The 12,650-nt window shown below is 46.6% G+C and overlaps 1 protein-coding gene across 5 annotated transcripts; it reads right to left on the bottom strand.

Annotated features, from left to right (window-relative positions):
* Positions 1-270: 270 nt before the first annotated feature.
* On the bottom strand, positions 271-12,507 carry LOC127033349 (zinc finger protein 436-like). Of its 5 annotated transcripts, XR_007769059.1 has the most exons (3): positions 12,360-12,507; positions 2,315-2,385; positions 271-2,181 (listed from the first exon to the last, which is right to left on the bottom strand). XR_007769059.1 is itself a non-coding variant. In XM_050921378.1 (2 exons), exon 2 carries the CDS (start codon positions 1,433-1,435, stop codon positions 809-811), a length of 627 nt encoding a protein of 208 aa, XP_050777335.1. In that variant the 5' UTR covers positions 1,436-2,178; positions 12,360-12,507; the 3' UTR covers positions 271-808. The 5 variants fall into 5 exon arrangements, 4 of the variants coding, with proteins under 4 accessions (XP_050777335.1, XP_050777334.1, XP_050777336.1 ...); XM_050921378.1 differs by lacking the exon at positions 2,315-2,385 and having other exon boundaries at positions 271-2,178; XM_050921377.1 differs by lacking the exon at positions 2,315-2,385.
* Between the last annotated feature and the right edge of the window lie 143 nt (positions 12,508-12,650).

The following is a 12,650-nucleotide window of genomic DNA, read 5'->3' on the forward strand; positions in this document are numbered from 1 at the left end:
GGAAGCAGGGACCGGGGGGGATGGGTGGGGGGCTGGGGAAGCAGCGGGGGCCAGAACACCAAAATGCCAGTTCCCCCAGAGTGCCATTTTCCCCAAGGCTGGCCCCGGGAGGGTGACATGGGTGACCGCCCAGGGTGCTGTGGTCAGAGGGGGTTGCTGAAGGGGGCCTGGACCGTCACCAGGAGGTTGACCGCGGCTGTGGTGGCAAGAGTGAGGGGGCTGCCATTGTGCCTCCACCACCAACAGTTACTAGTCGCCACTGCATCTATATCAGTGTTTCTCAATCTACAGCTGACAATTTATTTAAGAATGACAGGGTAACAATGAGAAAGGCAGCCACCTTTCAGTACTGGTGGCTGCGACCCTGTTGTGTTTTTATGTCTGATTTTGTGAGCAAGTTGTTTTTAAGTGAGGTGAAACTTGGGGGTTGGCCAGACAAATCAGCCTCCGGAAAAGGGAACAGCTGTCTCGAAAGGTTGAGAGTTACTGATTCATAGGGTCTCTCTCCTGCATGGACTATCTGATGTATACAAAGCTGTGAGCTGTGAATGAAGCAGTTCACACATTCGGAGTACGTACACAGTCACTCTGCCATATGGATCCTTTGATGTGAAATATGAACTGAACTCTGATGGAAACTTTTTCCACAGTCCAGGGATTAATAAGGGCTTTCTCCAACGTGGGTTCTCCAGCATGTGCTAAGACGTGACTTGTTACTAAAATTTTGCTCACAAGTGGAGGCTTTTATGGTTTTTTCCCTCTCATGTGGATTCTCTGATGTAGAAGAAAATCTGAGCTCTGAATGAAACTATTCCCACACTCCAGGCACGTATGGGGGTCTTTCCCCCGTGTGGATTCTCTGATGTCTAGCAAGGTTGGAAAGCCGACTGAAGTATCTCCCACAGTCAGAGCATTTAAAGGGCGTTTCCCCCGTATGGCTTCTCTGATGCACAATAACATCTGAGCTCTGAATGAAACTTTTCCCACAGTCCAGGCATTTATGGGTTTTTTCCCCTGTGTGGGTTCTCTGATGTCTAGTAAGATTTGAACTTCGACTGAAGTTTTTCCCACAGTCGGGGCATTTATAGGGTGTTTCTCCGGTATGAACTCTCTGATGCACAATCAGATCTGAGCTCTGAATGAAACTGTTCCCACAGTCCTTGCATACATAGGGTTTCGCTTCAGAGTGGCTTCTGTGATGTGTAGTAAGTGACTTATCATTAACCTTTTCCCCAGAGTCGAGGCATTTATGTGCTTTTTCTCGTATGTGGACTATCTGGTGTCTCTCCAGGTTTGCACTTCGATTGAAGCTTTTCCCGCAGTCGGGGCATTTATAGGGCATTTCTCCTGTGTGGGTTCGCTGATGCACAATAAGATGTGCGCTCTGAAGGAAACTTTTCCCACAGTCAAAGCATTTATAGGGTCTCTCACCCATGTGGGCACTTTGATGTGTAATAAGTTGTGAGTCGTCACTAAAATTTTTCCCACCCTCAAGGTATTTATAGGGCGCCTCTCTTGTATGGACTCTCTGATATCAAACAAGGGTTGACCGCCGATTGAAATGTATCCCACAGGTTTGGCATTTACATGGTTTCTCTCCTGTCTGGATTCTGTGATGTGAGCTCTGAAAAAATGTTTCTCACCATCAATTCATTTGTAGGGTTTCTCTCCTATGTGGGGGTTCTCTGATGCCTAATAAAGTGTACTTCTGTTGCTAAACCAACTCCCAGTCAATGCAATTATAGGGTCTTTCCTGTGTGAATTCTTTGATGTCTAATAAGGTGCGAGTTGTCACTACATCTTTTTCCACACTCAAAGCATTTATAAAGTTTCTCTCTTGTGTGGGTTTTCTGGCGTCTAAAAGAGTGCAATCTCGAACTGAAGTTTTTGCTGTGCATTGTGTGTGTGTTTTTTCTCTCATGTGGATTCCCTGCTGGGCTGTGGTTTCCTTGAGGTCTTTGCACCCTTCCTCACAAGTAATGTATTTAATTATTTCCTTCCACAATTGGTTTCTCTGCTGTCCCTCTGACCTGCAATGACTCTCACAAGATTTTCCGTGGTCAACTCTCCTGGAAACGTTCCATTTAGATCTTCCCGATAACGTCCCATGCAGCTCCACCTGCTTAGGGGTTCCCTACTGGAGGTTCTCCTCTTCATTCTCACTCAGCATCTCTTCACCTGCTGCGATACAGAGAGAATTCAGACTAGAGTCATTCCCAGTGCTAGAGTCAAAGGGAAAGAAAGGGGAACAGCAAAGAGAAGAAAGAAAACACAAGAACTGATAAGAGTTTTGAGAAAGATAAAAGTTACTTACCTGTCTGCAAGTTTTCCTTCTCTGAAGTGAGCCCCTGGTGCTCAGTGATCCACTACCATTGGGTCACTCCTCTTCATTTTAGGAGCAGGGAGATAAAAGAAAATAATTTTTTTCTAGCGTCACAATGTTGTGCCAGAAGATGGAGGTGTTCTGTGAACATTTTCTCTCTCTAACGCTCAAGACAAATGCCAAAGTGGAGAAGACAAGCTATAAGTTCTACTCCTGTGGGAATTCTGTGCCTTTGAGGATGTGCAGAATTCAGATCTTCTGCAGATTTTTGTCCCCCAACAGAAAATACTTCTCTGCCCAAGAACTGCTGCGGTTTAGCCTTTCGCCCACCAGAGGCCGCTGTGGTGCCAGACCGGCAAGCAGCAAGAATGCAGCCGGTGGGCAAAAGGCAGAACTGCAGAACTTCTGGGGCAGAATGTATTTTCTGTGGGGGAAAAAAGTTCTGTATTAATATAGTAACTCCTCACTTAATGACGTCCCGGTTAACGCTGTTTTGTCCCTGACCTATTAGAGAACATATTCATTGAAAGTTGCACAACATTTCCTTATAAAGTTGTTTGGCCGTGGGGGCTTGGAACCAGGGTGGACTGGCAGCCCCCCCTCCATCTCCACAACACCTCCCACCTCTTGGTGGCCCCGCGGATCAACAACTCCCCCCTCCCTCCCTGCGCCTCCTGCCCACAGCAATCAGCTGTTTTACCATTCAGGAGGCTCTGGGGGGAAGGAGCGCATCGGGAGAGGGGGTGGAATGGGGGCAAGCCTGAGGCAGAGCTGGGGGTTGAGCACTCTTCCCAAGAAGTTACTGAATGCCTGGTAAGGAATCTACTTGTCAGAAACAATTACCAGAATCTTTTTTTTTTGTCTTTACTGTTATAGACGTACTTGTCGAGAGACATTTTGAAATAAATTACCAAAATTATCGAAACTGGCATGATTATATGGTGTTACTTGGACAGATAAAATATGCAGAATTTTGCAGAATTCTAAAATAATGTGTGTAGAATTCCCCCAGGAATAAAGTTCTGATGAATAAACTTTACAGAAGATTTGTCATCTCCAGGCAGGATACTTCATCTACTTATTTATTTGGTACACAAAAATGGAAATGTTTACAGCAAAGCAAGATCCCCAAAAGTGGGACTCCTAAGTTTTCTCCATCTCTCTGTTGGAGGTTTCCATGGGGAAATAAAGAAGGATTGAGATATTTCCCTTTCAACTGGAATTTATTGTAAAACTTGTGTCGGGTCTCATGGAGCACCAGAGCCCACTTCAGAGAAGGGAAAATGATGGATGGGCTGATAATTTTTACCTTTCTCCTTCTAAAGTACCTGGTGATCAATGATCCATTATGGCAGGTAAGTAGCCAATACTAAAATCAATATCCACAAACAAAAGGGTAACTTAAAAGATCAAGAAAATTGAACCAATAGGAAAACTGTAATAGAGGGTTTGTTTTTTTCTCTTACTTCCCATAGTACCCTGAGCTGCACCGTCCTGCCCTGGTCAGAAACCTGACCAGTGTAAGGTCATTGCCCAGGCTGCCCCTCCCTCAGTGTGGAGAGGACATGCACCAGCCTTTGTAACTGAGCTAAGATTTCCCAAGCACCTCAACCAAACCATGCTGTTTTAAGTAAGGTATAAAACAGTTTTCTTAACTAGAGAGAGTGATTTTAAAGTGATTAGAAGTGGTAGGTATAAAAAAATTGAGAAAGTTACCAAAGAAAATAAAAGAAAAATGTACAATCTAAAGCAGGGGTCCCCAACGCGGTGCCCGCAGGCATCATGGTGCCCGCTGGGGCATCTAAGTGCGCCTGTGTACTGGGCGGTGGACAAGCATCAGTCAAAATGCCGCCAACAAGCTGCGTCATCGGCGAAATGCTGCTGACTGTTGGCGGAATTTCAGCAGATGCTCATCCGTCGCCATGCTCCTCTGTGGCTTGTCGTCTGGTGCCTGCCAGACAAAAAATGGTTGGGGACCACTGATATAAACTTTAAATCTTATTCCACTAGGCAATATTTAGATTGGTTTTCTTACTCCAGTGGGTATTACAGTTCTTACATATGGAGATATACTTATATCATAGAACTGGAAGGGACCTTGAAAGGTCATTGAGTCCAGTCCCCTGCCTTCACTAGCAGGACCAATAACTGTCCCTGACAGATTCCCCCCTCACCCATCCCCAAATGGCTCCCTTGAGGATTGAACTCACAACCCTGGGTTTAGCAGGCCAATGCTCAAACCACTGAGCCATCCTTCCCTCCATTGCTAATTAAAGATTATGTCATGTGATGAAACCTCCAGGAATACAGCCCACCAAAACTGGCAACCCTAGTTAACCAGCAGGGTGGGTTTTTTGGGTCAAATGCAGGTTGTTTTAATCATTAGATACCTGGTGTTCTCACTGAGCTCCTCAGAGCAAAGACTATCCTGTGCCAGGAGCAAGAGAATATTTCTTGCTTCATTCAGGATTTTTAACATGTAATTTCTTATTAACGCCTGGAAGAGTCAGCATGCCATGGCGTTCCTAGTGTTGCTTTTCACATGAATGAAAAACTAATCCAGAGGGAAACTTAAAAGTAGAGAGAGAGAACCACCTTCTTCGCTGCTTGTATCTCCAGGAAGTTCTTACGAGTTTCCTCAGACAACCATTTGCCCTGAACTATATGGGGTTTCTCTGAGCTCCATTTGTGGTGTAGAAGATGATGTAGTTCCCGATTCTAGAATTCCATTCAAAAACAGGACAGTTTGTAGGGTACAGAGGTGTAACACCACCCTGGGACATATTCTACATCTGGTCACTGTCACACAAATTAACTGGAGTTGCCTGAAAGCATATATTTGAGGATTTCCTAGAAGAAACACAACTTGTGAAACTTTCCTTGAGCAACTGGGGTAGAACCAGGAATGTCTGATAGAGGTGGGAAAGATCCTGGGAGAGCAGTAAGGGTCTCCTCTGGAAATAGAGAAAGAAGTAGATGGACTTAAGCCACTGAAAGGTCCAGTCAGGATGTACAAATATTATCTTGTATATGTGGGGTATCAATAAGTCCTCTCCTGGCCACCATATTTCACCCCAGTCAGAGCACACCCATCCCCCCGCTACAGCTAAGGTTCTCTAGTTTGTTACTTCCCAAAAGCCAGGTTCTTCAGCTGTATCTCTACTCTAAGCAGCTTATGACGTTCCAGCCACATCCCTACTTTGGAGTTGGCTTTTTCAAATAGCTTCCAAACGCTATGGGACAGCTGGCTTGGAGATTCTGCAAAGCCAGCTCCTGCCGATGAAATAAACAGCTTAAGTCTTGCCTGCCACACTGCTGTAGAGCAGGGATACTCAGATCTCAGTGGTTTAGGAGCCAAATTAGCGATTAGCATTACCCCAAAGAGCCAAGCAGTGTGAACTCAATTGTTTCATTTCCTATAGTACTGTATATGCATATTTAAACAGTATGACGGGAAGTATTTAGTTTAGATAGATAGATAGATAAGGTGTATGGGGATAGATAGATAGAGGGGGTGTGGTGGATAGATCAGATAGATAGAGGGTGTGTGTAGTGGACAGACAGACAGATAGATAGGGTGTGTAGTGGATAGATCAGATAGATAGAGGGGGTGTATGGTGGATAGATAGATAGATAGAGGAGGTGTGCCGGATAGATCAGATAGATAGAGGGTGTGTGTAGTGGACAGACAGACAGACAGATAGATAGGGTGTGTAGTGGATAGATCAGATAGATGGAGGGTGTGTGTAGTGGACAGACAGACAGACAGACAGATGAGGTGTGTGGTAGACAGATAGGATAGACAGATAGATGGGGTGTGTGGTAGACAGATAGGATAGATAGATAAAGATATTATTTTCACCGCAAATATATGAATTTAGTACAAGTTGATAACTTAATTGGTTAATAACATAGTAAAAGCGTCCTGATTGGTTAATAAATATGAGTCAACAGTGTGATACTGTTGCAAAAAAAGCAAACGTGATTCTGGGATGCATTAACAGGTGTGTTGTAAACAAGACACGAGAAATCATTCTTCCGCTCTACTCTGCGCTGGTTAGGCCTCAACTGGAGTATTGTGTCCAGTTCTGGGCACCGCATTTCAAGAAAGATGTGGAGAAATTAGAGAGGGTCCAGAGAAGAGCAACAAGAATGATTAAAGGTCTTGAGAACATGACCTATGAAGGAAGGCTGAAAGAATTGGGTTTATTTAGTTTGGAAAAGAGAAGACTGAGAGGGGACATGATAGCAGTTTTCAGGTATCTAAAAGGGTGTCATCAGGAGGAGGGAGAAAACTTGTTCACCTTAGCCTCTAATGATAGGACAAGAAGCAATGGGCTTAAACTGCAGCAAGGGAGATTTAGATTGGACATTAGGAAAAAGTTCCTAACTGTCAGGGGAGTTAAACACTGGAATAAATTGCCTAGGGAGGTTGTGGAATCTCCATCTCTGGAGATATTTAGGAGTAGGTTAGATAAATGTCTATCAGGGATGGTCTAGACAGTATTTGGTCCTGCCATGAGGGCAGAGGACTGGACTGGATGACCTCTCGAGGTCCCTTCCAGTCCTAGAGTCTATGAATCTATAACTTAGAATGCTTAATAATTAAATCATACGGTGTTTTAATATCATGTGCTGCAAAGAAACACATTAAAGAACCACTTTAGAGTGTGGGAGATGGCTTGATATCGCACAACTGAACCATGAGAAGGACCAGTTTTGATCTTAGTTGGGCTTGCTGTACTGCTGTGTTTTCTCTTCAAATACTGGTTTCCTACAGATTCCTGTTCTCCAGAAATCCTCTCCCGACCCAGGGGGGCAGAGAGGAGAGGGAGGAAAATAAAAAATGTAATGGAAAACGCTCCTGTCTGGACACAGAGAGAGGAGAGGCCCAAAGCAGCGGTTCTCAACATTTTATTGGCTCACATGTCATCTTCTTCTTCAAAAAATAAAAAAACTAAAAAGCCGCTCTTTGGAGTTTGGGAGAAGGAATAACCCAGTTGTAACGGATCCTGGGGCACAAAGTGCAAAAAAGGGAGAAATTGGATTCTGCCTCCAAACACTTGGGGACGTAAAGTTGGAGAGGGAGTTCCTGCCAGCTGCCCGTCAGATAGGTGGGAAACGTTGAGTCACGATAGGACACCTGCTGGCGACAGCCCTGCCCTGTGTGGGATGAGGCAGAACTGGGGCAGCTCGTGCACGACGAGTTAGTGGGAGTCCCAGTTTTTTCCTTCATTCGCCAGATTGTTTCGGCGTCAGTTTCCCAGACTGCGTCCCTGTGCGGGTGCCTCTCGGGATCTCCCTTTTCTCGCAGGGCTGGAGATCTGGGACCCACGGCTCTTTTCATTGTCCCAGCCAGGAGATCGGGTCAGATTTGGGAATGAGAATTCTTGCACAGGGGCATGAAATTAGGCAAGAACGTGGAATGAAAATGGATGGAAACGCAGTCACTGGGCCTCTGGGAGGGAGAGAGAGGATGGTCTAGATAATACTTCGTTCGGCCATGAGTGCAGTGGACCGGACTAGATGTCCTCTCGAGGTCCCTTCCAGGCCTATGAGTCTATGTGTGGGAGGGGAGAATAAGGTTTGTACTCACAGTGGGAGTTTCCAGGATCCGTGTACTCTGGGGGACTTAATGGCTTAGACACAGCTGTGGAGTTAAATCTCTGCCTATTTCTAAACCTCCAGAGCCTACCTCACAATGGAACTTAGTCCCAGGGTGGGATGTGAACAAAGATTCTGTGTGTGAGTGAGAAGTAACAGAGACAGGACAATACACTGCTGTTGTCCCCTTGAAAGCTGTGGGGATGAAGCCGCATCTCCATTATGTTTCTGTCTTCCCGAGCTCAGGTTTGGAGATTCAACTCTGTCTCCCACTGGAGCTAGGGAAGATGGAGGCCACTCCCCCAAAACTGAAGCAAGCAGGGAAGAACCTGCACAGATGCTCAACAGGGCACATCACAGATGTGGCAGTTTCCAGTAACCAAGGGAAGAAGGAATCCCTTACCCAGCAAGGTCACCGTCTCGTAGTTCTCCTGCATGACATCCCTGTACAGGGCTCTCTGAACGTGGTCCAGCAGAGCCCCCTGCCCCTGGGTGAAATACACAGCCACCTCCTCGAAGCTCACCGGCATCTGAAACAATGCAAGTACCCCACTCAGCACCTGCTGCCCCAGCCACAATCTCGCTAGTCACAGCAGAGAAGGCTGATAAAATGGAAGCTCTGGGAGGGCCAAAGTAGCAGAATCCCACTCCCACCCTGCTCAGAGCAGCCAGGAGGCTTCAGGGTGGGGAGAAAGAGAGAGCTCCTTGTCCCTCCCAGCTGATGGAGGAGGGCAAGGGCCTTCCCAGTTATCACACACTTACTAGCCAGAGGCTGGTAGCAATCCCAATTCCCTCCTCATTCCCAGCAGCTGAGGATGAGGGGACGGGACCTCTCCTCTGGGCCTCACCGCTGGGTGCCCCCTTCATATTTCAGAGCAGCCTCTGCCTGGTGAGTTCAGGCTCCAGCAGTGGGAGTCTGGTCCATTTTCCCAGACTTGTCCAGTGGGGCTGCTCCCTATTCCACAAATGGGGGAATTTACCTCTTCCATGGGTTTGTTCCAAAAATCAGGCCCCAGATTGAACACATCCCAGCAGTTTCTCCCCCTGTGTATTTCCTGCCTCTGCCCCTCCAGACTCCCCCTGCTCTCCTCCAGCAGCTCCTGAAAATTCCCAGCCTGAGCCAGTCATTTTCCTTCCTCATCCCCTGGGAGGATGGGACAATCTCGAGCAAAACATGGACATGATTCTGCAGCCTGTCAGGATGAGCAGGGCAACAGGACATTTCAGAAGGCGTTTGAGTCCATTTCACACCCCAGTTCCCTCTCGGTTCTTTCCCTGCAGGCAGAGGCTCTATACGCTGGCAGGCTGGGAAAACACTGGATCACTTTATTCCAGTGCAGACCTGGCCCTTCTCACTGGGCCTAAACCCACCAAGACATTTTTAGCATCTCCCCGTAACAGAGTCACTGAGTCAACCGCTAGAAAAGAGCAAAATCAAAGAGGCTGCTTCGGAGGATTCCCATTCTGACAACGTCCCCTTGGGGCAGCGCGTCCTCCCAGCAGCGTGGCAGCTCGGCAGAGCCAGAAATTGGCTTTTCCTCCCTCTGCTCCTCGCCTCGCTCCCAGGAACTCAATCTGCCCAGGGATGGTGCAGGGAATAGATCTGGGCTGGCCTAGGAGCTGGGAACCGCTATCCCAACTTATTGCTCCCGCTGCCCTGTTCAGTCTCTCTCTCCCTTTCCATCTCCTTTCTCCTCTAGCTGGGGGGAGGTCCTGCTAGTATCCCCTTCACTGTGGCCTGCCCTTCATGCTCTCACAGCCAGATCAGCTCCCACGAGTGCTAACTCGTGTGTGTGTCATCAGTGGCATCTCTGGGACTCACAGACACACGGGGAGCAGAGATGGAGGGTGGGGGTAGCCAAGTGGCAAACTTGGCCAGAAAAGGGGTGGGAAGAATCCAAGTTCTGAGGAGATTTTTATATCAATGATCAAGAAATGGAGGGCAAGTGGCAAAGTGTAAGGAGATTTGATCTGAGAGGAGAAAAATTAAGGAGAAAGAGGTAGAAAGCAGCGGTTTTACATCAATATGCCATTGAGATGAAGGTGAGAATGTCTGAGGATATGGTGTTTTAATTAATATCAGATAATGAGTGAAAAGGGGCAAAACATAAAAGGGGTATTAAATCCATTCTAGATAAATTAGACCCCGTCTCCCACATCCCTTCTGGGGAGTGAGCCAGAGAAATCATTTCCTACCTAAACCCGAAGCTGGTACAGTCAGAAAAGGGTGGGGAAACCTGCTCAAATCTGAGAAAGGGCATATATCAATATTTGAGAACTACAGGGGGACAAATGGCAAAAATGGAGAGGATTTGATATCAATATTCAATAAAGGAGAGACAAAGGAGAAAATCTAAGGGAATTGTATACAATCATTTGATAACTGGACCAAGAAAAAAGGATCAAATCTGCAGGGATTTTATAGAGTATCTGATCATTCAAGAACAAAAAAGGTCAATAGATGAGAGATTTTTATATGATTATTTCATAATTAAAGGGAGAAAAGGGCAATACATGGAGGTGGGCTGTTAGGATAATTGGGCCCACAGATTTATGCTAAATTGGGATCTCAACTGTAAAAAGTATGTGAAAGTTCACAGAATGTCACCATAACCCATAATAACAAATGGTAATGGCAAAAAGGTACGAAAGGGAGACAGACTGAATTAGTCTACAAAAAGGCCTCCTGATATAACTAAGGACTGTGTTGAAATCCTGCTTGGTGAAAACAGAAGATGTGGAACTGGAAATTAATTAACTAAATGAACATATATTAGGCCTCACTGGTGGAAGAATAACAAGGGGATGGGCGAGTCCACCCACCACTCTCTTTTGGGGTCCTTAAAGAGGCTTTGAGAGGAAAAGATGGAAGAACAGAGAGAGGCTACTGGAGCAATGCTTCACCATCATGGCTCTCATCGTCTCCATTTCCTGGGATCCTAGACCTTCTTTGTTCTAATCCTGAGACCAGGGCTGGCCCTAGACCAAATGGCACCCCAGGAGAGGTGCGTCTTTGGCGCTCTCCACTCCCAGTTTGTTAAACTTTACTTTATTGCACTTTTAGCCCATTTCACGCTCTTCAAGTCTTAAAACATAAGTACACGTTCACAATATCACAGCTGGGCTCTCACTTCACTTCAGTTCAGGTCTGACTGGATGATCTGGCAATCCTTTCTGCCCTTAAACTCCATCAGTCTAGGAGTATTCCACATCTCCGAGGACTTAATGGGGAATATCGCACTAAAGGGATTCTATTTTTAAAAGAAATAACAACCTCCAACGAAACTCCTTTGTTGTCACCCTTCCTCCACCCACTCCTTTTTCTCTACACCTCTTATGTTTCATCCATTCCCTCCCTAACAACCCATCCTCCGAGGAACTAAGGGCTGGTCTACACTAGGGGAGGGGTTCGATCTAAGATACGCAACTTCAGCTACGTGAATAATGTAGCTGAAGTCGAAGTATCTTAGATCGAGTTACCTACCGTCCTCACGGCGCGGGATCGAAGTCCACGGCTCCCCCGTCGACTCCGCTACCGCCGTTCGTGTCGGTGGAGTTCCGGAGTCGACAGGAGCATGTTCGGGGATTGATTGTTACCCGCCAATGTGGCCGGTAGTGAAGACGTACCCAAAGAGACAGACTGGGACCTGTACATGGCCCCCTCGACCCCATACCTATTTCCCCTCCTGAGTTGGGACCCTGGAGCAGATGCTAGGCAGAAGGACAGAAGAGACTCACTGCTGTCAGAAGTGTAATTTAACCCTCTCCCCATCCCAACTTTGCACGATAGTAATATACAGCAGAACCTCAGAATTACGAACACCCTGGGAACGGAGGTTGTTCGTAACTCTGAAATGTTTGTAATGCTGGATGTTCTTTCAAAAGGTTTACAACCGAACATTGACTGAATATGGCTTTGAAATGTTAGTCTGGAGAAGAAAAATGCTGCTTTTCACCATCTTAATTTAAATGAAACAAGGCCAGAAACAGTTTCCTTGCCGTGACAGATCTTTTTTTTTTAAAAACCCTTTCCTTTCATTTTTTCTAAAGTAGTTTACGTTTAAACACGGCACTGTATTGTATTTGCTTTTTTTGGTTCGGCTCTGCTGCTGCTTGATGGCATATTTCCACTTCCAAATGAGGCGTGTGGTTGACAGGTCAGTTCCTAACTCTGAGGTCCTACTCTAAACACATATGCAAGGAGGAGTCTGGTGGCACCTTAAAGACCAACAGATTTGTTTTTGTGGATACAGACTAACACGGCTACCCCTCTGATACTTAATCACACATAGTGCTCCATCAGCTGACAGGACTTTGGGCCCCCTCTGATTTTTTTTTTCCAAAAATGAGGCTCCTGATTGCTGCAAACAAACTCAGATCCTGTTTGTGCAGTCACTTTCCTGCCCCCCCCTCCAGTTCTCTCTCTCATCACCTGGAGTCTCCAGCTGAGGTCAGCAGAGCCCGGTTCCAGCCATCAGAGAAAGTCCCCACCTGGGTTGGGCATACAGGGGGGTTAATGCCGGTCTCTGCCCCCACACCTGCTGCTCAGTCCGGGCTTCCAGCTCGCAATGGAGGATCTGACCCAGGAAGAGAAGCAGAAACAGATTGGTGCCGCCTTCCCCCGTCTGAACGGGATCCAGAGCCCTACGGATAGGACAGCTAATAAACCGCCCCCTCCCTATACTCCACCCCCCTCAATGACACAGAGAACTGTGACCGGGCA

The sequence above is a fragment of the Gopherus flavomarginatus genome, chromosome 12 (genome assembly GCF_025201925.1).
Source record: "Gopherus flavomarginatus isolate rGopFla2 chromosome 12, rGopFla2.mat.asm, whole genome shotgun sequence".
NCBI lineage: Eukaryota > Metazoa > Chordata > Testudines > Testudinidae > Gopherus > Gopherus flavomarginatus.

What these genes read in the sequence shown, in the direction of transcription:
- LOC127033349 (XM_050921378.1), bottom strand. Translation starts at nt 1,435, where the DNA reads ATGGGTGAGAGACCCTATAAATGCTTTGACTGTGGGAAAAGTTTCCTT.